Consider the following 24,620-nt stretch of genomic DNA (forward strand, 5'->3'; position numbering starts at 1 on the left):
AAAGCATGCTTATACAGGACTTCCTTTTATACAGGACAATATCACTGACAGGCCCAAAAGGGTCCATCTTCTGTTTTTTTGCTGAAACTGGGCTGTCTACAGCAATAACATTACTATGGAAAGTCTGAGAGTCAGAGTATGAGCAGTAGACAGTGCAGCTAAGATACACAAAAAGGTAGCAATAGCTATGAGTTTCCAAGAAGGTGATGCAGACACCACAATTTTAACAAAAAACAGTGCGTGGACCCATTCTAACCCTATGCATCGAAGTAGAACATATTCTTGATACCAATTTCAACTTTCATTATCAATGCATCCATTTAGAAATTAAGCTCAGAAATGTATGTTGCCAAAACAAGGCCTGACACTTCGCCTTTCAAACACTTGTACAAGCCAAAATGATCCTATTTAATGACATCATACTCAGATGTGCTCTCTCTTTCATCTAGGACAAAAATGCACTGAAACAAAACAGTGAACGCTGCACAGAACAAAAAGTTAATGTGCCTTGCGTAACTCACACAAACCTGACAGGAGCACAGTTCCCACACTGGTTTCAAATAAACAAAGGCTAACATGCTAGGTAAAAATGAATACTTAGAGGTCCTCATGCTGGCTTTCAAGTAAACAACATGACTCAACAACATCAAATAAGTGTCATTCACAGTGTGAACTGCACAGGTAAAGAACCAAAGGCAGATCATGAAGTTTCTTTATTACCTCAGCTGCTTACTTATACAGCTGCAGAGTTGTGAGTCACTAAATACCCCCTATAGCCAACAGTATGCATATTTATTCCTTAGATGTCTCCCCTATGATCTGGCAGAGCAGACCTAGATCAGAAGCGCTAGGCTTAGATTAGCCCCCAATACAAAGCAAGAAAAAAAAAAATATATATATATTTTTATTTATTTTTTCTTCGTATTCACAGGTGATTTTCATCAATTTACTACGCCTCACAGACACGTTTCAGCAGACCACTGCCTTCCTCAGTAACTGGTGCACCCAGCTGATATTTTAAAACGGTCTTGACGCACTCCAATTTTAATAACACATCATAGTCACAGAAAGTGGACTGTTCCACTTTCTTGTTCTTATACTTTGAAGATACATTATATTTATTTCACTGAAGAGACCAAAGACCAAAGGTTCCAGGGAGGTTAGAGTTAGATGCACGGTTTACCCACAAAACACCATCGGAATTCAGCAGTTAAAATTATACTTACGTTGAGAGGGCATGAGTTATAGTTTCTTCTGATAAGTGTAACTGCTGAATTTCTGTGGTTTTGTGTGGGTAAAACATGACTGACTACCATGCCCCTGTAACCTTTGTTTTTTTTCCACATGGCCCTCAGCCAGGCCGGGCGGCCAGCCTCCCCACATGCACCCAGCCCTCCGCTGTGCATGGCCTTTGGCTGTGCGTGGCAGGGGTAAGGGGTGTAAGTGGGTGAGGTTTTTTCCCCCCATTGGGCTTTGGATCTATCACAGATTTACACTGGGGGTCCTGCTGAGCACCACAGTAGATCCACAGATTGGCCAAACCAACTGGGTAATCTTGTGATTATGGAACTCCAAGGTGGCTTGCAATAGCCTTATCCTGTAAGCCAGGGGTACTTCATCCCTTATTCTGCATGGTCACACCATCCCCTTTCCCAAAAAACACTTAAAATCATGGTGCGTAAGTCCTTTATATGATAGAGTAAGCATGTTTGCAAACACAAAGAATACAAATAAAACTGCTATTGCAAAATTAACCACATCAAAAACCTGTTCTGAAATAGTACTCCCAAGTTTTTCTCTTTCGTTTAGATTTTAAATTTTCAACAGTTATTAAAATAGCATGCTGAAGTCACAAAGACTTTCTGCAGGATGCACACTAGGAATGACCTTAGATGAACCAGCCTATGCACTATTGCCACTTAATATTGCTGCATTCCCTTAGTAACATGGACTAGTGTATTCATACTTTCAACGGACTGATGATACTTTCCGTAATAGTTAAAATTTAATTTTCCACATTTTCTTATAGGAAGGAGTCTGTTTCACAACATATCCCACCAGTTCTATTGGGGAGACAGCTTCCGAAAATAACAATGTGGACTGTTAACATTTATAATCTAACTTGCCTTTCGTTCAAACTCCATAGAGATTTTTGTTTGACTGTCACTGAGACTTTTTTCACTGTAGTAGAAGGGGAAAGTCATAAGTATATACCTAATATAAATATTTTGATGTTCCAGTTAACTGGTAAAATAAACTCCACTGTCTAAAACCTAACTACAAAAGGTTTACTTGTCAAAGCAAATGACAACTGAGAAACTATGAATATACATAGACATGAACAAGGTTTCTTGTAAACAAGGAAGAGCTGAAAAAGTTCTTTGGCCTCCATTAGTACTTACAGACTAACTCAAAAGGCTTTTTAATATAGTGAAAAACCCTTCTTAGATCGACAAATCCAAAAGCTAATAACAGATTCTTATGTCAAACACTTCTTCTTTCTGTGAAAAACCCATGACGTGAAGGTGAAAACATATTCATGATCTGCTGATCAATTGGCAACAATTTTTATTTTCCTTAAGTGAGTAGTAATGTCAGTGGTCTGTAATCATTTTCCTTCTACTTGAGCTTCTTTTTCTTAACACTTATGTAGGCGCTGTTTTGTTTGCCCACCTCATTCCACAATGCAAACTACGTGCTAGAATGCCAAAAAACTTGCCTTGAGGAAGTGGGCAACACCACAGAATATTTGTGTGTGTGTGTATGTATGTATATATATATATATATATATATATATATACACACATACACACACACACACACACATACATACGTACAGAGAGAGAGAAAAAAAAGTGAGGCAAAATACGTTTTTGGTTAAAGATTATAATCCTTCTGTGAATTCCATCTAAGAGATTTTACAGTGCATTTAATTGATTAGATGTTTGAGAATATTTGAAGAGGTACATTTCAATTAAAGGGAAGGTTGTTTTTTATTTTCAACTGCTTATACAGGGAGTGCAGAATTATTAGGCAAATGAGTATTTTGACCACATCATCCTCTTTATGCATGTCGTCTTACTCCAAGCTGTATAGGCTCGAAAGCCTACTACCAATTAAGCATATTAGGTGATGTGCATCTCTGTAATGAGAAGGGGTGTGGTCTAATGACATCAACACCCTATATCAGGTGTGCATAATTATTAGGCAACTTCCTTTCCTTTGGCAAAATGGGTCAAAAGAAGGACTTGACAGGCTCAGAAAAGTCAAAAATAGTGAGATATCTTGCAGAGGGATGCAGCACTCTTAAAATTGCAAAGCTTCTGAAGCGTGATCATCGAACAATCAAGCGTTTCATTCAAAATAGTCAACAGGGTCGCAAGAAGCGTGTGGAAAAACCAAGGCGCAAAATAACTGCCCATGAACTGAGAAAAGTCAAGCGTGCAGCTGCCACGATGCCACTTGCCACCAGTTTGGCCATATTTCAGAGCTGCAACATCACTGGAGTGCCCAAAAGCACAAGGTGTGCAATACTCAGAGACATGGCCAAGGTAAGAAAGGCTGAAAGACGACCACCACTGAACAAGACACACAAGCTGAAACGTCAAGACTGGGCCAAGAAATATCTCAAGACTGATTTTTCTAAGGTTTTATGGACTGATGAAATGAGTGAGTCTTGATGGGCCAGATGGATGGGCCCGTGGCTGGATTGGTAAAGGGCAGAGAGCTCCAGTCCGACTCAGACGCCAGCAAGGTGGAGGTGGAGTACTGGTTTGGGCTGGTATCATCAAAGATGAGCTTGTGGGGCCTTTTCGGGTTGAGGATGGAGTCAAGCTCAACTCCCAGTCCTACTGCCAGTTCCTGGAAGACACCTTCTTCAAGCAGTGGTACAGGAAGAAGTCTGCATCCTTCAAGAAAAACATGATTTTCATGCAGGACAATGCTCCATCACACGCGTCCAAGTACTCCACAGCGTGGCTGGCAAAAAAGGGTATAAAAGAAGGAAATCTAATGACATGGCCTCCTTGTTCACCTGGTCTGAACCCCATTGAGAACCTGTGGTCCATCATCAAATGTGAGATTTACAAGGAGGGAAAACAGTACACCTCTCTGAACAGTGTCTGGGAGGCTGTGGTTGCTGCTGCACGCAATGTTGATGGTGAACAGATCAAAACACTGACAGAATCCATGGATGGCAGGCTTTTGAGTGTCCTTGCAAAGAAAGGTGGCTATATTGGTCACTGATTTGTTTTTGTTTTGTTTTTGAATGTCAGAAATGTATATTTGTGAATGTTGAGATGTTATATTGGTTTCACTGGTAATAATAAATAATTGAAATGGGTATATATTTTTTTTTGTTAAGTTGCCTAATAATTATGCACAGTAATAGTCACCTGCACACACAGATATCCCCCTAACATAGCTAAAACTAAAAACAAACTAAAAACTACTTCCAAAAATATTCAGCTTTGATATTAATGAGTTTTTTGGGTTCATTGAGAACATGGTTGTTGTTCAATAATAAAATTAATCCTCAAAAATACAACTTGCCTAATAATTCTGCACTCCCTGTAAAAACGAGAACACGATTATAAACTTTGGCCCTATTTTGAAGTTCAAGTGATGGCCATCTAAGGCTGTGTTTGAGAAACAATAATATAAATACTATACTGTAACAACCGGAGTTACTGATAAAGAATTGACTGATTTATATTTTGTCCTCCTACGATAGATGAAAGTTCCAGTGAACTAACCGTTTATCAAGTCTGTGGTCTCACGTTCACACAGATCTCAGCAGTGAAAACATTAGTCTACTGAAATGTCGGTTTGTAACAGAAGGTGGATTTTCAATCTGCTTTACATCTTGCACTGTGAGTGATCAATTGACTAAATAAGTCATTTTTACTGGCTCTTCCAACGCAAGTCCGAAGGCCACATCTCATGATACTTAAGTGGTAAGGTTATCTGTTCATTTAATGGCTTTAAAAATAGCTTAATATATCATCCTGAGTCCACTTTTTTTGCCAGAACCATGTTTTCTGTAACTTCATTATTAATATCACTGATCACTGCATGTTCAAATTTCTAGCACAATATATGATATTCTGCCTGGCTTCCAGTGGTCTCCATCTTGACTTGACCACAATCTGACTACCAATATCTTCCAAACTTCAATCTGGTGTCCTTTTCTCATACGCCCATAAGATTAGTTAAATTCAGACTGACGTTTAATTTTTCACCTCTCCAGAGTGGAGAACAAAAAAAAAAGACATCATCAAAATAACGACTGTAACAGTAAAAAGTAAAAATACTTACAATCTGCATTTTTCAGAGACTGTTTCTTCTTCGAAGGTTTGGAAATGACTTTTATCCGTTTGCTAAGAAATACACCAATGTCGTCACTATTACCATAGAACATTTTTACTGATAACATGAAGTGCTTTCTTTTGTCCGAGTCAGATATGTATAATGTTTTGGCGGTACAATAGTTCTGTGTATAAAAAGAGAAGATATGTTATGGCAGCGGTCATAAAAACTATTTGCCTAGCCCTCATTAAAAAGTACATTCTGATTGCTCTAAGTTGCTGGCCAGCAGTGACAAAGAATAACAATTTGATTATAATATACAAAGTTATTTACAAATGAGGTTCTCATATTTCAATAATTCTTGTTGCTAAAAATAAAATAAAAAAATGTAATTTCAAAATAGAGCACCGGAAGAATTTTTTTATTTCCCTGTAACAGTAGCTTTGCTGCTGGAGATGGCACATTGTTAGGTGCTGTGCATACTCCTGTAGTTTAATAGCACTGATGGAAATTTCTTTCCACAAAATTAGTTTTTTTGGGCAGGCTAGGTTGTGTTTCCATTTTTGAGATTCCTACATGATGTTTAAAAGTGTTGAGCATGGGTCTTAATATTACAACTCCTAGGGGAGCCTAAATAAGTTTGCATACAAATCTATGCCATGTTAAGCCACAAAACTATTGTTACTGTAACCATCTTCCCCAATAGCAGATATTACTTCTTTTATTAACGTCAATGTAATAATATTTTGTGAAAGTGTGAGTAAAACTTCATGTTGAGGCTTTTCATATGTTGTTGAAGGGGGTGCTTGTAATAAAGGGAACTGCAGAAACTTGTTCTCTAGGGAAGTGCCTTTAGCCTTGGGGCTAACTGCTTACTGGATAAGTAAGGATAAGATGGTGTGCACTGGCCAAGCTATCTTGATGTGCCAGTTTTGAAAACTGACAACTAGTGCTAGACAACTATTAAGTAAGGTGCTCTGCTTTGTCTTTCCAATTAGTACAAACTAGCTCTCTATATATCCACAATATGCAGCTTCCCTTCTGCACTGCTGATGATAACAGCTGATGATGACCAACTAGGACCATCTAGAAGTGTAATACATGAGAACGATGTATACGTGTAGTTAAACTCACAACCATCAGAGTTCCAAACATACAATTTATCTACTGTGTTACGACAGCTTACATAAACATTTAGCGTACTAACATTCCAGGTTGTTTAACTCAATTAAATTGAGTTTCTGTGTTTGTTCTTGGATGCCTATAATGAGCAGCTGGGCAGGGGCTGCAGGAGAAGGGTTTGCACATCATAATGCAGACAGAACCCATGCCTTAAAAACGGCCTTCGCCTCTGTGAAGGCAGAAGTGGACATGAAATTCAGTGAATTTGATTCTGCATAATTGTACAGAATTTTTGTAAAATTACACAAATAACCTACACAGATCTGTAAGATGCATTTGGTGCTATATTTTATCACAGGCTATTCGTGTTCTTGCTGTGTTGTTCCCATGCATTTGCGCTACATTTTCACAGCACACAGCACATAATTTTGTTATGTGGTGGAAGGGTGTCATTTTGGGACTTTGCTTAACGTGATTATGCCAATGTAGTGGAAATATCACGGAGCCTCGATGTGCACAGTTTCAGTGCTGCACAGCTTGGTGGAGATGAATTTATATATATATACACACATGTTTAGGACATCCCACTGAAGTCTACAAATATTGCAATATCTTTCAAGTGTTTAAATGTAATTGGTATTTTGATGTAAACATGCCTGCGCTCTTGCTTACACCCACTGTCATTCTTAACACATTATGCAGTACCTGATGCTTCCCCACCAATGTAACACAAAAGGTCTTGAAGTTTGTGAACTTTAACATCTTAAGGGTCCCTATGACAGCAGAAATATTTTCTCGCTGAAACGCTAAGAGGACAACTTTGGCTGGCAGGGTTCTTTTTTTTTTGCCATACTGCAAGTTTGTCTGTTAAATCATGTGAGAGATCATGACACCACCACTGGGGCTCGAAATCAAACTGCAGCATTACTGGATTTCACATGTTGAGCCACTGAGACATGGCCATGACGGACAAATCTTTTACTCACACACTGGTGGTAGCGGTTCTGCAAAAGCATGCTTGTTACTCACTCTTATAAGGCACTACTGTAGGCACCGTTGTTCATGTCATTTCAGAGTAAGACAGGTATGCAAGTATAGCTAAACAGAAAGCTAAAATTGGCAGAGGATGGATTGGGTGTCTCCATACTTGGATTCTGTCATTGCAGAGGAAGATGTAAATTTACTAAATGCTGTCATTCAACAGCACAGGTACTGCCTTCACTAAATCCCAAGATCTGTCTAAACAGCTAAAGAAGTCTCTATTGCAGGTCTAGAAATGATAGAACACTCAGATATGCAGGAAAAGGATACAACTCATTTAGACAGAACAATTTGAGAACAAAATGCTCTTGAAAGAAACAAAAGCAAGAATGGAGTGAAAAGCCATAAATACATGAACAAGGGGCTGATCCAACGCCCACTCCATGTATGGCAAACAACTAGTCTTTCAGAAAAAGATGTCTGTATCAGCAATATATAAAACCTACTGCCGGACGCCAATAGGTAGTTATAGTTAGGATCTAGATTCCATTGAAAAAGTGTTTTTTTGACTTGCCTAGATCTATGGCGCCATTTGATGACATTTTGATGAAATTTTTAGATAATTCCCCCCAAAAAAGTGTGTGGTGTGATCTATCAAGCAGGGGCTAAGAAAAGGGGCTGGGTTAAAAAAAAAAAGTGAACTTCCCATTTTAATTCCCATTGGGATTGTGAACACAGAATTACACCAAATTTGGTGGAAAGGTAGCGTTTGGTCCAGAGAGAAGCCTTTTTTTTTTATTTTGAAACCAAATTTGTTTATCTGGAGGAACGAGGGCTTTGCAAATACTACCGATCTTGTGCAGAACAAGAAAGTGTTAGCAGCCATTTTGAGATGCAGCTTCAGCCGAGTCTCCACAAAACACTTTAAAAACCTAATAAAAATAAAAAATAAGGGGGGGGGGGGGGGAAGGTACTGTTACAACACCCTGCCCCCTTCCCAAAGGCTTTAAAGATTTTTTTAATTATTATCGCAGAGAAAACTGCGTCAAATCCAGTCTCTCACGTTGCTTTTATTATTGTCCCCGGGTGGGCCAGATCTCGGGGGCAATGTTGAAAAATAGGAGGTGGGTGCCTCCTAGGGTCCGCCTGCACCCCGAGGACTGCCATCTCCCTGGGGCAAAAGTTGTCGAATTGAGGGAAGGGTGGGGAGTGCGGTTTGGGAGGTAGAATTCGCAGCCCCCCCCTGCAACCCTGGGGGCCAACACCTCCCCGGGTCAAAACTTCTTAAATGTTTTCCCCGCACTTCCATGGACCAACACTTCCCTGGGGCAACAACTATAATATACGTGGGGGCTCCCCAGACCCTGGGGATCGCAACTTTATGGGCAATTCATACAATTTATGGGGAGGCTGCTCCCCTCTCCCCCCAAGAGCCATTTATGAGCCTGGCTACTAAAAACCCCCACCCCCCCCTTCCCCCACGGGCTGGCTCCTGCTACATCCTGAGGTGCCCAGTAAGTACCAGTTAAGCAAACACAACTCCACAGCTCCCACTTGCAGAAAGCAGAGTTTTCGTCTGTTTCACTGGCAAATATGAATGCAGGCAAAAAGAAGAAAACGTTGTTCCCACAAGCAGGGAGCTTCTATTTAATGCGGGTCTCTGCTTCGGGGAGTAATGCCGGCTCCTGAAGGACTGGGGTGTCAGTTAGGATCACAGCGGACTTCAGGCACCCCACGCTGTCCATTCCTGGCACCAAGCATTTCGCTTATGTGCCACTTTGAAGTCTTTCTATGAAGAGAGTATTGTAATAACAATAGTGTATCGAAAGAATAACTTTAAAGGGGCACACAAGCAACATGATTGGTTTGAATGTTAGAGTTAGGTTTTGATGCACGGTAGACCAGACTCAACAAAGAAGACTCTTCTGCAACTTTGTTTCCATGTCTGCCAGCTGTGCAACATTTCCCCGGCTGTGAATCCTCAGAAGACTGCAATTCTTCAACCTGCACAAGAAGTAGAAGAAATCTCCCTTGGAGTGAAGGAGTCACTCCCATGCAACTGCAGGTACCTACAAGTGACGACCGGCTGCGTGGCTCTCTTCTCATCTTAAGCTGCGTGGATCCTGCATCCTGCGTTTTCTGGCGCCATGGGATCCTCTTTTGTATTGCTGCGTGGACTCCTTCTGCAACTCTTGTGTCCCCGTCCTGTGTGAGTCCTGTGGGTGCTGCCTCTGCTCCTGCGGACTCTCTGTGACGCTGAGAGTCCCCTGTGACTCCCCCTTCTGGGTTGAGTCCTCCTGGGCCTTGCTGATAACCGGCAGCACCTCTTTTACACTAACCGCGAGTTTGCCTTTGTCAAGGCTTGTTGGTGGAATTCTTGCACCGACACCCGTGGGACATCATCTGCATCCATCAGGACCTCTTTGCCGACTCCAGGGCTGCAGTGCTTATCTGTTCCTCATCACCATCGACCAACTCCAACATCCACAGCTGGGTGTGTAGTAGCTCCTATTCCTCCTGGAGTCCACTGTGACTCTTGGATGTGGTCCCCTCTCTCTCCACGGGTCTTCTTTCTTCAGGAATCCACCACTGGTTTTCTTGCAGTCATATCTGGGTGTCTTCTTTTGCTTCTTTTCATTCTTTAGGGTGGTTTGGGGAAAATCCAGTGTTTTACTCTTACATTTCTGGTCGTTGGGGGATACTGAGTTACTTTACTCTGTGGTTTTCTAGTACTCCCAGCTCCCCTCTACACACATTACTTACCTAGGCGGGGCACCTTATTCACATTTCATTTTTTTTAAGTACAAGGTTTGTGCTCCCCCTAGGGTCACTATTGGTTATTGCTAATTGCATTGTTTTCTAACCTTTTCTATGCCCGTTTCAGATTACTAGTGTATATATTTAGTGTATTACTTATCTCCTAAGAGAGAGTTACCTGTCTAGTATTGCATGGTGATTTGTTCCAAAAATAAAGTACCTTTATTTTTGTACAACTGAGTGTTTTCTTTCATGTGTGCAAGTGCTGTGTGACTACAGTGGTATTACATGAGCTTTGCATGTCTCCTATATAATCCATGGTTGCTCATCCACAGCTACCCCTAGATAGCCTGGCTTCTGGACACTGCCTACACTTCACTAAGAAGGGATACCTGGAATAAGGTGTAAGTACTATGGGTATCCACCACACACCAGGCCAGCTTCCTACATTGTTGGTGCAGCTGCGGGATAAGCACTTGCAATTGCCTTACCACTCTGATCACTTGGTACCTTCCACAGGAAAGACCACTTACTAGCTACGGATTTATACATACACCTAGTTTCAGGACATAGGGCCTGATTACGACTTCGGCGGAGGGGATTACTCTGTCCCAAATGTGACGGATTTCCCGCCTGCCAAATTACGAGTCCATTATATCCCATGGAACTCGTAATACGGCGGGTGGGACATCCATCACATTTGGGACGGAGTAATCCCCTCTGCCAAAGTCGTAATCAGGCCCATAGTCTCTAGGGTTTGGGTAAGAGAGGGGCCTAGGCATAGCCCTAAAATTCTTTAAGAGACTTGAGGGTAGGGAGGTTAGGCACACCCTACACCACTCTAACATGTCTTCAGTACCTAGCACATCCCAGACCATGGGTTCTCACTATGAGGATCTCACCTTTCAGGAACTGAGGGAAGTGTGTAAGAGTAGGAAACTGAAGACAGGGAGGAACCTTAATAAGAGTCTGCTTGCTCCTAGGACTTCTTCAGGATGACCAGGACCAAGCTGGTAGCCAGGAGGAGGTAGCATTCGAAAGGGAGGATCTGGATGCTGAGGATGGTCAGCAGGGTCCCTCAGAGGATCACAATGTTTCTAGTAAGCCACTAGTGTAGCTGGAAGCACTACAGGTAGTGCCAAAAGGTGGCCCTCTTAGTAGCCCCCACCCCCTTTGTACCCAGATGACTAGTTCAGAGGGTTAGTAAGCCTAGGGACAGATCCTCATGCTGCCACTCTCATGTCACCTCCGATCCACTCCAGAAGAGGACATATATACATATGGAGTCAGGGAGGACTCTTGAGTCTAGAAACCTTAAGTTGTTCCCACAAACAAGGTGGGGGATGAAATGCAGAAGTTGTTTGCTGCTCTGGAGAGGGCCTGTAAAGTTCAGAGGGTCCCCCAGAGACTGTGGGCTGCTATTCTTTGGCTCTCCCTCTCGGGCAAGGGGAGAGATAGACTCCTTACTGTCAGAGAGGAGGATACTGATAACTACACAGTGTTGAAATCTGCTCTGATAGAAGGATTTGTTCTCACCACTGAACAGTATACAATCAAGTTCAGAGAGACCAAGAAAGAGTCCTCCTAAGATTGGATTGATTTTGCAGACTGCTCTGTAAAAGCTTTGGAGGGCTGGTTACATGGTAGCAAAGTCAGTCACTTTGAGGGCTTATATAACCTAATCCTGAGAGAGCATATTCTCAATAACTGTGTGTCTGATTTGTTGCACCAGTACTTGGTAGACCCAGATCTGACCTCTCCCCAAGAATTGGGGAAAAAGGCAGAGAAAAGGGTGAGCAGAAGAGCTCACACAGGGGGTGCCAAAGACAGGACAAGTATTTGCAATGCAACGGGTTGAGCAGTTGCTCCAGTTAGAGCTATTAGCGTTGTAAACTCCTAACCGGATGCTTCTTGCCACACAAATTGAAAAAGAAAAAAATGAAATTAGATCGCGCTATGTAAAATGCAGCGCGATCGCGCTGAAATTGAAAACAGAAAAACAGAGCGCGATCACGCTGCGTGGAAAATAAAAGGATAAAGTAGTCCGGAAACATGCTGAAAACATGGAGCCTCGTATGTTTTCTGTACTTTACTGTGCAGGTGGGCTAAACACCGGAAAAGGCATGGTGTTATGCATGCCTTTCACAAATTAAAGCAAGCGGATTTTAAAAGGCAAGCCCACGAACCGACGTGACATGGGGGTGGTTAGAAGCCCAACAAGATTACTGCAGGGGACGGAGCGTTTTGCGCTCGCCCCTAAAAACAGGAAGGAGGTAAGTCTCAGGACAAGGGTGGGGACAAAACTAAACCAAAAGAGTCTTTATCAGGCCCACAAAATTCCTCTGGGGTGGGTCCAAATCCTCTTCCTCTTCCCAGAACAAAAAGCATTGGTGCTATGTCTATAGGAACAAGGGTCGGAGGCTACGAGACAGCTCCTGCGCTAAGAAAAGCATCAAACCACCCATCACTACAACCTCACCTCTACCACTAGTGCCCCTAGTAACAACAGAAATGGTGGGTCAGGCAGTAATAGTCATTCCAAGGGTGTAGCTGGGCTCACTTTAGGAAGTGTGGTGTGGCTGGCTTAGTTAAGGAAACTACTGAGGATGTTTTAATCTCAGATGGGGGCAATGATTTTGCCATTCTTGCTGCCTGTCCCCTTAACATCAGTAAGTACAGGCAACTTCCCTTAATAAATGGTGTTCAGGCAGATGCCTACAGGAACACAGGTGCCAGTGTCACTACGGTGACTGAAAAACTGGTGTTCCCGGAACAACACATACTTTAGTCATCAGCAACAAGTGTCTGAGGCCCACAATTTAACACTGCATGCCACCCCATGGCAGTTGACTTCAGCTGGGGGGGGGGGGGGGGGGGTTTACTGGCCCAAATAAGGTTGTAGTGTCCACAGACTTACCTGTAATGTCTCTTGGGGAATGACTTGGAGACTTCAGCTTGTGCTGAAGTGGAGTTGGAGGCTCATGCGGCAATGCTGGGCATCCCAGGGCATATTTTTGCTTTCACCAGGGCTCAGGACAAGAAGCAAAAAGAAAAAGGAATCTTGGAGCGTTGAACAAGGGTCCAAGAAGCTCCCGAAGCCTAGGGTAGAAAGGGCAAAAAGTTGCCCTCTACCCCACCCTCCAGTGAGGATTACCGCTTTGGAGACGACCTTGTATACTCAGAAGCAAGGGAACCTAAACCTGGTGCCACCAGTAGGTTGGTAGTACCTCTGTAGTAGAGAGAATTATGTTGACCCTTACACATGACATACCTCTGGCAGGTCAGCTAGGCAAAGCAAGACTTGGGACAGACTTGTCCCACACTTTAATTGGCCCCATAAGCCTGAAGATACAAAGGAGATTTGTCGCTCTTGTGTCACCTGTCAAGCCAGTGGCAAGACAGGTTGCACCCCAAAGGACCCCCTAATTCCACTACCAGTGCTTAGTGTTCCCTTCGAGAGGGTTAGGGTATATATTGCTGGCCCTTAGACCCGCCCACTGTGTGGATTAGAGGGCTCAACACAGTCACCAAGAATTATGCTCACAGCATTCCTAAAGCAGATGAGCTAAGGGATACACTGGCATCTGCCAAGTATCTAAGCGACTTTGATTTGACTGCAGGATATTTGCAGATCAAACTGTCACAGGATGCAAAACCAAAAACTTAATTCTCAACCATTGGAGGGCATTATCAATTTACTGTTATGCCTTTTGGTTTGAAGAATGCACCTGCCACTTTTCAGAGGCTGGTGAATACAGTCCTCCAAGGTTTGGAAGCCTATGGTGCAGCCTATCTGGATGGCATAGCTGTCTTCAGCTCCACCTGGGATGACCACCTGGTCCACCTCTGGAATGTTTTGGAGGCTCTGAAAAAAGCAGGCCTCACTATCAAGGCCTCTAAGTGCCAGATAGGGCAGGAGAAGGTTGTATACCTGGGCCACCTGATAGGTGGAGGCCAGATTCAACTATTGCAGGGTAAGATCCAGACTGTTTTAGAGTGGATACCACCTCCCCCCCCCCCCTACTCAACACCACCACCACAAAGACACAGGCGAGAGCCTTCCTAGGCCTCACTGGGTACTACAGGAGGTTCATCAAGAATTATGGCTCCATTGAAACCCCTCTTAATGACCTGACATTTAAAAATATGGCAAATAAAGTTTTATGGCCAGCTAGCAGTCACAAAGCTTTTCAGCACCTTAAACAGGCAATGTGCTCTGCACCAGTATTAAAAAGCCCTGACTACTCCAAGACATTCATTGTCCAAACTGATGCTTCAGTGGTAGGGATGGGGCAGTTCTTTCTCGGCTCAACACTGAGGGCCAGGATCAACCAATTGCCTTTATCAGTAGAAGGTTTACCCCTAGAGAGAAGCATTGGTCAGCTATAGAAAGGGAGGCCCTTGCTGTTGTCTGGGCCTTGAAGTAGCTGCGGCCATACCTGTTTGGCACTCACTTCAATGTTCAAGCAGACCACAAAAATCCATTCTACAGGTCAAACAGATGAAGGGAGAAACCCCCAAATTGTTGAGGTGGTCCACATCTCTACAGGGAATGGACTGCACAGTGGAACATAGACCTGGGAGTAACCACTCCAGTGCAAATGGACTCTCCGGATATTTCCACTTAGACAATGAAGACTTATCTGGGCAAGCGTAGCCTTCTTGTCCTTCATGTGGGACGGGGTTGTGTAGGAAAGTACCCTCTTTTTGGCATGGTTACCCCCATTTTTTGCCTGTTGTCAGTATGTTTGACTGTGTCTACTGAGTTTCAGCTAACCGGGACCCCAGTAGTTTTGGTCTCTCCCTAAATTATGCCTTTTTCTTCCCACAATTGGCATGCTCACCCCCCCCCTCCCTGTAAGTCCCTAGTATATAGTACCTAGGTACCCAGGGCATTGGGGTTCCAGTGGATCAGTCTGGGCTGCAGCAATTATTCTGCCACCCATAGGGAGCCCATGCAAAGGGTTCTGCAGGCCTGCCATTCCAGCCTGCGTGAAACCGGTGCATGCACCTGTTTTCACTACCGGTTACTACACCAGGTCACTATAAGTCACCCCAATGGTAGGCCCTCTCAGCCCAGAGGGCAGGGTGCAGGTCCCTATGTGTGAGGGCACTAGCAGAGGCACCTCCAAAACTCCAGATCTATTTTCCTTGACTTTGTGAGTGCGGGGACGCCGTTTTACGTGTGTACTCAACATAGGTCAGAACCTATGTCCAGTTACATATTAATAACTCCGAACCTGGGCATGTTTGGTATCAAACATGTCTGAATCATACCCCAATCCTGTTGCAAGTATTGGAAGTATGATTCATTTAACTCTGGGGGCTCCTCAGAGGACCCTCAGCAATGCTACCACCAGTCTTACAGGGTTTTCTGGGCAGTACAGGTTTCTGCCCTCCTGCTGCTTGATCTGATGAAGCCCAGGAAGGCAGAACAAAGGATTTCCTTTGGGAGAGGGGGGTAACACCCTCTCCCTTTGGAAATAGGCATGACTGGCTTGGGAAGAGTAGCCTCCCCAACCCACTGGTTTGCTTTGAGGGCACATTTGGGCCCTCCTTGCATAAATCAGTCCACGCCGGTTCAGCCCCCCCCCCCCCCAAACCCCCCCTGCCAGTCCCTGCTCTGGTGCAAAACTGGACAATGGAAAGGAGAGTGACCACTCCCCTGTCCATGACTACCCCAAGAGTGGTGCCTGGAGCCCCTCCAGAGGGTCCCTGGGTTCTGCCATCTTGTTTTCAAGGTTGACAGGGAACTCTGGGAGCATTTGAGTGGCCAGGCAAGGCAGGTGACATCAGAGCACCCTCCTGATGGGTTCTTACCTGGTTAGGTGACCAATCCCCCTTTCAGGTCTAATTAGGGTCTCTGTTGGGTGGGCCCTCAGATTCGGATTGCAACATTCCAGCAGGACTCCTCTGCAACCTCTGCTTCAACTTCTGGCCACTGGAACCACGACTGGACCGTCCAGAGACCGACAAACGCTGCTACAACAAAGACTCTTCTGCAGCTTTGTTTCCACGTCTCCTGCCAGCTTTGGAACATTTCCCCGGCTATGCATCCTCAGAAGCCTGCAACTCTTCAGCCTGCACAAGAAGAAGAGGGAATCACCCTTGGAGTCACTCCCCTGCAACCGCGGGCACCTACAACAAGCAATGACCGGCTGCTTCGATCGCCTCTCATCTGAAGCTGCAAGGATCCTGCATCACAGGTGGTGGTCCGGAGTAGTCCTCTTGGTCCTCTCTGCCAACTGTCCAACTTTGGTGGAGGTAAGCCGTTGCCTTCCCACGCAGGACAGTACCCCCGTGCACAGCTTCTCTTGCAGCTGCCAAGGCTTGTTTGTATCTCCTCCAAGGGATCTTCAGACGACGTGTAGCCTCAGTCCACAGCACTCCATCCTGCAAAGTGCAGCCTCCTGCATGGTTCTCATGCGCCATGGGATCTTCTTTTGTAGTACTGCGTGGGCTCCTTCTGAGACTCCTGTGTCCCCGTCCTGTGGGACTCCTGTGGGTGATGCCTCTGCTCCTGTGGACTCCCTGCGACGCTGAGGGTCCCCTGTGACTACCCCTCCTGGGACTTGCTGGTCCCCAGCTGCACCTCTTTTCCACTAACTGCGAGTTTGCCTTTGCCAAGGCTTGTTGGTGGAATTCTTGCACCAACACCCATCTGCAATCTTGCTTCCAGTGTGGGACATCTGCATCCATCAGGAACTCTTCTCCAGCTCCAGGGCTGCAGTGCCGACCTGTTCTTCATCACTGTCGACAAACTCCTGCATCCACAGCTGGGTAGGTAATAGCTCCTACTCCTCCTGGACTCCACTGTAACTCTTGGACTTGGTCCCCTCTCTCCACAGGCCTTCTTTCAGGAATCCACCGCTGGTTTTTGTGAAGTCTTGTTTGGGTGTCTTTTTTTGCTTTTTTTCATCCTTTTGGGTGGTCTGGGGAACATCCAGTTTTACTCCTGCATTCCTGGTCGCTGGGTGGTACTGAGTTACTTTACCATGTGGTTTTCTAGTACTCCCAGCTGCCCTCTGCACACTTTACTTCCCTAGACGGGGGCACTTTATTCACAGTCCATTTCTTTTAGTACATGGTTTGTGCTCCCCCTAGGGTCACTATTGGTTATTGCTATTTGCACTGTTTTCTAACCTTTTCTATGCCCGTTTCTAATTACTAGTGTATATATTTAGTGTATTACTTACCTCCTAAGGGTGGGCTCCCTGTCTAGTATTTTGTGATTTGTTCCAAAAATAAAGTACCTTCATTTTTGTACAACTGAGTGTTTTCTTTAATGTGTGTAGGTGCTGTGTGACTACAGTGGTATTGCATGAGCTTTGCATGTCTCCTAGATAAGCCTTGGATGCTCAGCCAGAGCTACCTCTAAGAGCCTGGCTTCAAGACATTGCCTACACGTCACTAAGAGTGGATAACTGGACCTGGTATAAGGTGTAAGTACCATAGGTACCCCCCACACACCCAGACAGCTTTCTACCATACCACATTGGCACAAAATTGTGACCTTGCTTATATAACATACCTTGCCTTCCAAATTGAGCTGCTGCATTTCTTGGTCACTGTTTCCAATTCCAATAAAGGCGCACGGTTGTGATTCTTGTTCTGAACAACCGTCACGCTCCATTTGTTCTTTCTTTTTCTTCCATCCACTGCCCATGAGGTACACACACGGAGGAGGGCAAAAAAACCTAAAGATCAACAAATTAACATTAAAGAGACCAAAATAAAGGTAAAGATGTAACAGACATCTAACTGTGGAAAACTTCATGTGTACCAAGCACTGCATTCAGATGGCCCGGTTTGAAATAATTCAATTGGTTTACTTTAGATTGCCTAAAGTTGCCTTTATACACAAGCAGCAATCCAAGTAAACTCAAGGGGCGGCTGCAAAATCATCAAAAAGCACATCATTAAAGAGTAAACTCTGTTCAGCAGAAGACATGTCTTATGACCCCCATTACAACTATAATTAATTGTCCCCTTATGTTACAAACACCAAGAACATTGCTAACTATCTCCACTAATGCACTTGTTAGAACTTTGGGGTAAAGTGACTTAGGCGTATTATAGGATGAATGTATTATTAGAGGCCTCAGATGACCACACGTTTGAGGTGTCGTGGACAGGAGGGTACATTTTTTAACACATACTTTGGCAACGTCAAAACCTAGTCTTATTTGTATGGTACAATATATAGGTTGTAGAGTTTAATGGTTACAATGCCAAGCCTGTAACTAAAATGAAAACTGCCATTTGAATCATCGATCCTGAGAATTCTAACAGTGACAAAAACAAAGTTATGGCATCTAATACACTTAGTCAGTTGACCTGGGACTAAGAGTGTTTTTCAGGCCAGCCAAGCCAATCCTTCATTTTTTTTTTTCTTAACCACCTGCCTTGTTCTTCCACTTCTCTGATGAAATAAAAGATACACATAGTGAAATATTACTCCAAGCATTCTGTTACTTGTTAGGTCATTCATGATTTATGTAACAGAGACTTAAACTAAATGTGAAAGGCCACTGTATGTAAGTACATTTTCTCCAATGTCATATTAGTCACTGATAGGAATGTCTACATTCCTTAAATGCAAAAGATGTATTTGAATTTAATTTTCTTATACCAGTGACTGTAGGCAGCCAGCATGAATTCTTAGTATCACTGACCTACTTATGTTCTATTCCGATTTGTATCTCATTAAAACACCCCTGCCATGCTGGGTTAATGGGCGATTGAATTTTGGGATAGTTAGAAAATAACATATCAGAAGTGTAGTTATGAAAATCGACCCCAATATCCTATAAGAGCTGGTAAAGTGGTAAAATGTATAAAATAAATAGTAGCTGGCCGAGTCAGGTCTAGAGTGAAACCCCAAATTCCAAAGGAAAATCTGACAAGTTGATACCTTAGGTGGTGCGACTGATTTGAAAGAGAAGAAAGTGTCTTTGGAAGTAAAACACTCTTGCGACCCCATTTTTAAGTCTGCTCCTAGATCTTGGATGACGTGAAATGTTTGCAAAGTTTTTTCTGTGTTAACATGGAGACACAGATCTTGTAAAAGGTTTTGCAATTTTTTAAAACATTTGTGTCTTGCAGATAACTGGACAATCATTCACAATGGAGTAAAAGGAAGAAAAAAAAAATAGCTGCCTAATGAAAAGGTTGTCAAGCGGTTTCACTAGTATACAAAAAGGCTACTAACACAATTTTTAAGAGACTGAAAATGTTTTGGAAGTCCTTCCTTTGTTTTTATACCTTATAGAAATATTCCAAAAGTGCTCCAATTCCTCTACGGCACAGTATGAGGGCCAATTCACATGTAATGGGTGTTACCATCTCAACAGAAACTAATACATGGGCACATAAAGTCCTTAATGCATGCAAAGACTATCAGAACCCAATCTTTTATGGAGTACTTTTCAGCCATCTGACAATGTTTGTTAAGGCTTACCTTTTTTCATTACCATAGGACTTTTGTGCAACCTTTGCATGGAGAATTAGAACTGTTTGATCACCCCGCTCTTTCAGATAATTACGCATGGCTTCCCTAAAACAAAATTGGGAAGGAAAAAACTATTTTATAACGTTATTACCCCTACCATATATCATTCTAGACTGCATATGGAAAGTTAACAGCCTAAGAAATCAAGAAATGGGGGTTCAGTGAGGTGATGCCAACGCACATTCTATAACTAATGTTCCATCAAAAGAACTATTAGGTTCTATTTGAATTCCCTTTGAATGTTACCCTTTTTTTAACCAATTCTTTAGCAAAGTGACAATTTTTAGCAATGTTACTCTTCGTTAAAAAATATATACCTGAAACATACTTGATTGTTCCACAATTTGCAAGGAATGAATGACATGTACAGGAATTTGAAAACCTTCACAAACAGACCCACACATTTCACTCAACCAAAACATTTTAGTGGCAATTTGCTTGTGAACACCAGACTTTTTTTTTAACTCTGCTTTTAAGTTATTCAACTAGTTTACTTTCTATACACTACTAAACCATGCTCAAAGCCTAAAACACAGGACTTTAAACACATGTGCAGAATTGCAACTTTGACTTCTTTAAAAAATATATAAGGGATTACATGATTTTTACCAAATACTCAAGTACAACTTTACTAAATCATGCCACTGCGTGCAAAACTGTGTTCCCTTTGATTACATCCTCCCTTTAAAAAGCCATTCTCTTTTGACAAAAACATTCCATATATAGATTTAGATTAAGAGACAGATCACCACCAACATTCCCTGAACAGTTTACAACAGAATTTCGAGACAAGGAAATTGCTTTTGTCTTGAAATGTTTGACTCAATCTTTGAAAGCCATGGATACGTTTCAGAATCAAACTACATCAATTCATCAACCATAACCAGACTCCCCTCAAACAAATTTTACAGCTCGCCTACCGATGACCCCGACATTACTGAATCATCAAACTATGAAGAATCTCACCTCTCCAGTCACTCGTAAGACTGTAGAAACTGAACTTCAAAACGCAGAATTCAGTACCTCTACACACCGAACAACAGAGGAAGAAATGAGTCAGACTAGTGGCAGCACTACAACTACTTGTTCACACCAGAGAGGATATCTGTAACTCTGATACTGTGCTTTCATTAAACCAGCGATAGTTTTTATTATATTTTTTTGCTCTTGTGAGTTGTATATAGTGTTTTGACAAAATCCAGATTCATTGTTACAGTTCAATGTCTTCTCACAAAGGAGATATTTTAATTTATTTTGGATAATTAATTTTAGAACAGGAGGTCAATAAGTTAATTGTTGGGAAGTTTTGTTACTTTGTTAAGGGGGAAATGTCATTTAATGGAGTTTATTGTTTTAGCCAAACACTTCTAGATATATTTGCGCAAGACTTTAGTACAAAGGGACTGGATTACCCAAGAAGGAGGTCTCCGGGAAAACCACCTTGCATCATCTGTTTGGTGTTAAATAGAAATGTATTAAATGCAGATTAGCTGTTGATATGCAGGTAGCTGCCCACTGTACACATCCCAGGAACATAGATTTCACAGTCATGATGAGTGTACATGTAACAGCTGTGCATTCCACCAATACTTACTGGTCTTGGTAAGCCACCAAAAAAAGGTAATAGCCCTACAGCATGGACTTTTTGCAAAGAGATCCTACGTAGGGCTGGTGAACAACAGGCCAAACATGTGGAGACCTCTAACTTTTTCCTTTTTAATATGCCCAGAGGCCAATTTGTTTCCCTCAAATCACCCGAAATACAACAATCTTTAATTTCTCGTAGCAGTTTCTGGTATTTTTAGCGCTGACATATGGTTGCAAGTAGAGCTCTAATAGCAGCGTAAATTTGGGGAGTTCCAGCAAGCCTTCATCATCGATATCAATCTGATTCTTTGCAGACCAGATACCATACTATTACTGAGAATGCTTTCTGAGACTAGGAGCCCGGTAGAATTACACTATGCTAGTCTAACAGAAGGCATGCTAGTACTAAAATGTGGTCTCATGCACCTGCTAGCCAATCCATTTCTAGTCTAATGTATGCTGGGTCTCATGCTGATTAAAAAAACAAATAAAACGCTTTATAAAGCAAACACATTTAACCCAAAAAAAATATTTCAAGGAAATAACTGTTGCTGTTGTATATTCCACGTTTTTTGATGAGAGGATCTTGGTCAGTTTGTGAGAGCGACCTGAAGTCAAAACTAAGGAACATATGGGAGAAACAGGAGATTAATTAATTATCTTCAATTAATTTCTGATGTCTAAATCAATTTTCAGATTGTGAAATTCCTTACAGTTGGTAAGTTAAATGGTGTGTTCCAAATGTTTTGTACAATGCGTACATTGTAGTACATAAACATTCTTAAGACATTAAATAGCAAGAGGCAGTAACTATCAAACACACATCACTCCTTTTCACACCAGAAAGTATGTTAATGAACAACCAAAGTAACAGATTTCAAGCTTACCTGGTGAGACGTTTGGGTTGAGGGTGCTCCCCAAACTTCCTGGAATTAAAACAGCATATTAAAAAATAGGCATTCCAAATAACAAACAACTGCTGTAGAAATCGACCATCCTATTACATATTTTACCTTTAAATTAGCATAACCACCCTCGCTCATATGAAGTATGTGTCATGACCATTATGAGAGGTTTGACCTATATCTTCCAAGACAGACGCTACTCATACACTCTGCCCATGCAAACCTCTTGTTACATCAAGGTAAGACAGACTGGCCTGTGGGTTCTTTCGGAGGGGCAATCTTGCATTTTCACACCCCTAGGAGTAAGCTATAGTACACATCTACCTGAACCACACCAAACACCTAAGCCACAAAAATCTAACTCAATAACATCAGAATAGAAGCCAAGGAGTTATGCATGCAATTTAGAAAGTTGTAAACCACAATAACCAAAATAATATGCTCCTATAGCTAACTGGATATAAAGACAAAGAAGAAGAAACCTACAAAAGTGTGTCCAAAAGAAAAGCGGTCAGGCTAACATGAGTTAGACAGACTAAGATAGTAAACCAAGAGCACATAGTTCTTAACTTGAAGTTATTTTAATAATAGGGTGCTGACGTCACCTAAAATACTCTTCCATTTGAATAGACCACTGTGTGTCAAGCGCCTAAGGTACTTTCTAAAGCAGATCAATTCAGAATCCACTAACTAGGAATTAAAGATACCACTCAGCATTAGAGTAAACTAAGTTCAAGCAGCACCAACAGGTGACATGCCAATCTATGTACTTGGGCTCAGGCTTCTAATTCTCTTGAACGGTCTATAAGAGTTAAACAAACCACCTGCCTTTCAGAAAATTCTTGACAACTGAGCCATAAAACAGACTCCGATGTTTAACCTGAAACTCAGGGTGCCCAGACTCATCAATGGCAGAGGTGGACACATTATCACTTCACCAGAAAAAACAGCACCCAGATAATTGAAACTCACATTTCATACTCATTCTTTTCATACACTGAGACTTAGATCCTTGCTCTGAACTGCTCTTTTTCCTTCCTCAACTACCTTTACGGAGTAAACAGTTATGTGACCTAAAATGATTAGCACCACATAGGCAAATAGTTTAAACTTTATTTTGATTAATTACCTCCTTAGCTATTGAGGATTCCCTCCCAGCGCTGAGCCTTTTTTTAGGTCTACCAGACAGATTCATGAAAAGGCAGGTCTCATTTTTTACTTTTTGTCAGCTTGTGTAGGCTTTACTTCTTATGTGTGTCCCATGCCTGAAGCAGACTTATTACTCATCTTCCACAGATCACTTTTGAAGCACTATTTTTTTCTTCTTGATTAAACACTCCACAATAGTGCATACTTTTCTAGTTGTCTTACTAGCCGTGCTTCCTGTTGCTCTCTCTCACACACAAAGTCATTTAGCTCCCACCCCCCCACCCCATCCCACATATAGATTTCTTCACCACTGTGCTCTTCAAGTTGCTCTGCTTAAAGAACTTTGCTTTGTTCCAAAGTACTTAAACTGTAGCTGCAGGGGCATGTGTGTAGTATTCTACACAGCCCACTTGTTACCACTTGAGGCAAGGTCTTGGGTTCATTGACACAGAACAGGACCTAGGAACACACTATCTTCAACCCCATTCTCCCTGCGCCTACATATTAGGAACTCTGGGAAAAAATAAAAAGGACAGAAATAAGGTCATATACAACAGAGCCATGTCATACTCATTTGATTAAAGCATGAAGCCTTCCTAAATATTATATGCCTTTCTTGGTTTAAATCGTCCAAATGGACATCTAGTGGGCTAACTGGAGGTTCATGAAAAAAAGTAAACAAACATCCGTAAAACCTCCTGTATGAAAAAAGGTCAGAAGTCCCTGGCTACACCAACAATTAAATCTCATATATTTTATTTAGTAGGACCTGCCAAACCATGGGAGAGGAACACTCAATGTGAAGGAAATATAAGCAACATAATACCATGGTTTAACACCACACCTAAAAGTGCCAGATTGATCATGAATCTCAACTAAACACTTGTTAACCACCCAGCAAGACAGGCTGTCTTTGTCAATGCTTGTTCATATATTTTATCACCATGCCTGTGAAAATAAATATCAGCTAATTCAGCAGTTCTTTTTCTTTTAAAGCAGTCAATTAATAGCCCAAACTTATTCGGCCAACCTAAACTTGCACTGGAAAAGCCTTGGAAACTGTAATGGCTATTTATTTAGATTATGAGCATATATCGGAAAAAAAGAAAATATGACTGCCTAAGATGGCCTATTATGTGAAAAAAAATTACAAAAAAAATAAATAAATAAGGATCACTTCGAATTTTAATAGAACAGTATGGCTGCTTTCTATCAGGCAGGTTTAGTTTGAACAGTACAGAAACCTTGATCCATTTTAATACACAGCACAGGAGAATGTGATTCCTATAGACCCAAATAAA

General features: G+C 42.3%; 1 protein-coding gene across 4 annotated transcripts in view; it reads right to left on the reverse strand.

The window, feature by feature from the left end:
- Nucleotides 1–24,620, reverse strand: part of RBPJ (recombination signal binding protein for immunoglobulin kappa J region) — a 138,470-nt gene that overhangs the window by 80,892 nt on the left and 32,958 nt on the right. For 3 of the 4 annotated variants that reach the window (XM_069202141.1, XM_069202144.1, XM_069202145.1), the window contains exons 2-5: nt 22,153–22,191; nt 19,628–19,723; nt 17,699–17,864; nt 5,317–5,491 (exon numbers count right to left, since the gene is read on the reverse strand). In XM_069202141.1, coding sequence (XP_069058242.1) covers nt 5,317–5,491; nt 17,699–17,864; nt 19,628–19,723; nt 22,153–22,191 — 476 coding nt within the window. The remainder of the gene's footprint in view (nt 1–5,316; nt 5,492–17,698; nt 17,865–19,627; nt 19,724–22,152; nt 22,192–24,620) is intronic. The other variant, XM_069202142.1, reaches the window with a different exon arrangement.

The sequence above is a fragment of the Pleurodeles waltl genome, chromosome 1_2 (genome assembly GCF_031143425.1).
Source record: "Pleurodeles waltl isolate 20211129_DDA chromosome 1_2, aPleWal1.hap1.20221129, whole genome shotgun sequence".
Taxonomy (NCBI): Eukaryota; Metazoa; Chordata; class Amphibia; order Caudata; family Salamandridae; genus Pleurodeles; species Pleurodeles waltl.